Genomic DNA, 316 nt, shown 5'->3' on the forward strand with positions numbered 1-316 from the left:
TTGAGTAAAATCAACAGCAGAAACTAACCTCGCTAATGACCCAGGTTTTGTTTTTTCAACTAAATACCTATACTTCCATAATAATCTACAATTCTCTTGACTAAGTACTGTTAATGGATCAGCTTCAACAGCTTCTTTAAATATTTTAGTATCACTGACTTCTAGTTTTTGTGATGTATTTATTGGAACATTCATTTCTTCTTCAGTTCCAATAAAAGTATCCATTTTAATTGGTTTATCAAATTCAATAACACAATAATGTAATTTACATGTTTCAGGGGATGTGTTTTCACAACACATCATAATAGGATTTGGT

General features: G+C 29.7%; 1 protein-coding gene across 1 annotated transcript; it reads right to left on the bottom strand.

The window, feature by feature from the left end:
- On the bottom strand, positions 1-303 carry ENU1_154230 (phosphatidylinositol 3-kinase 1, putative; the record flags this gene model as incomplete). The annotated part of the gene is made up of 1 exon (XM_008860682.1): positions 1-303. A coding segment is annotated over one exon (288 nt), but the record flags the coding sequence as incomplete, so codon positions are not given.
- Positions 304-316: the final 13 nt, after the last annotated feature.

The sequence above is a fragment of the Entamoeba nuttalli genome (genome assembly GCF_000257125.1).
Source record: "Entamoeba nuttalli P19 unplaced genomic scaffold asmbl_6447, whole genome shotgun sequence".
NCBI lineage: Eukaryota > Evosea > Mastigamoebida > Endamoebidae > Entamoeba > Entamoeba nuttalli.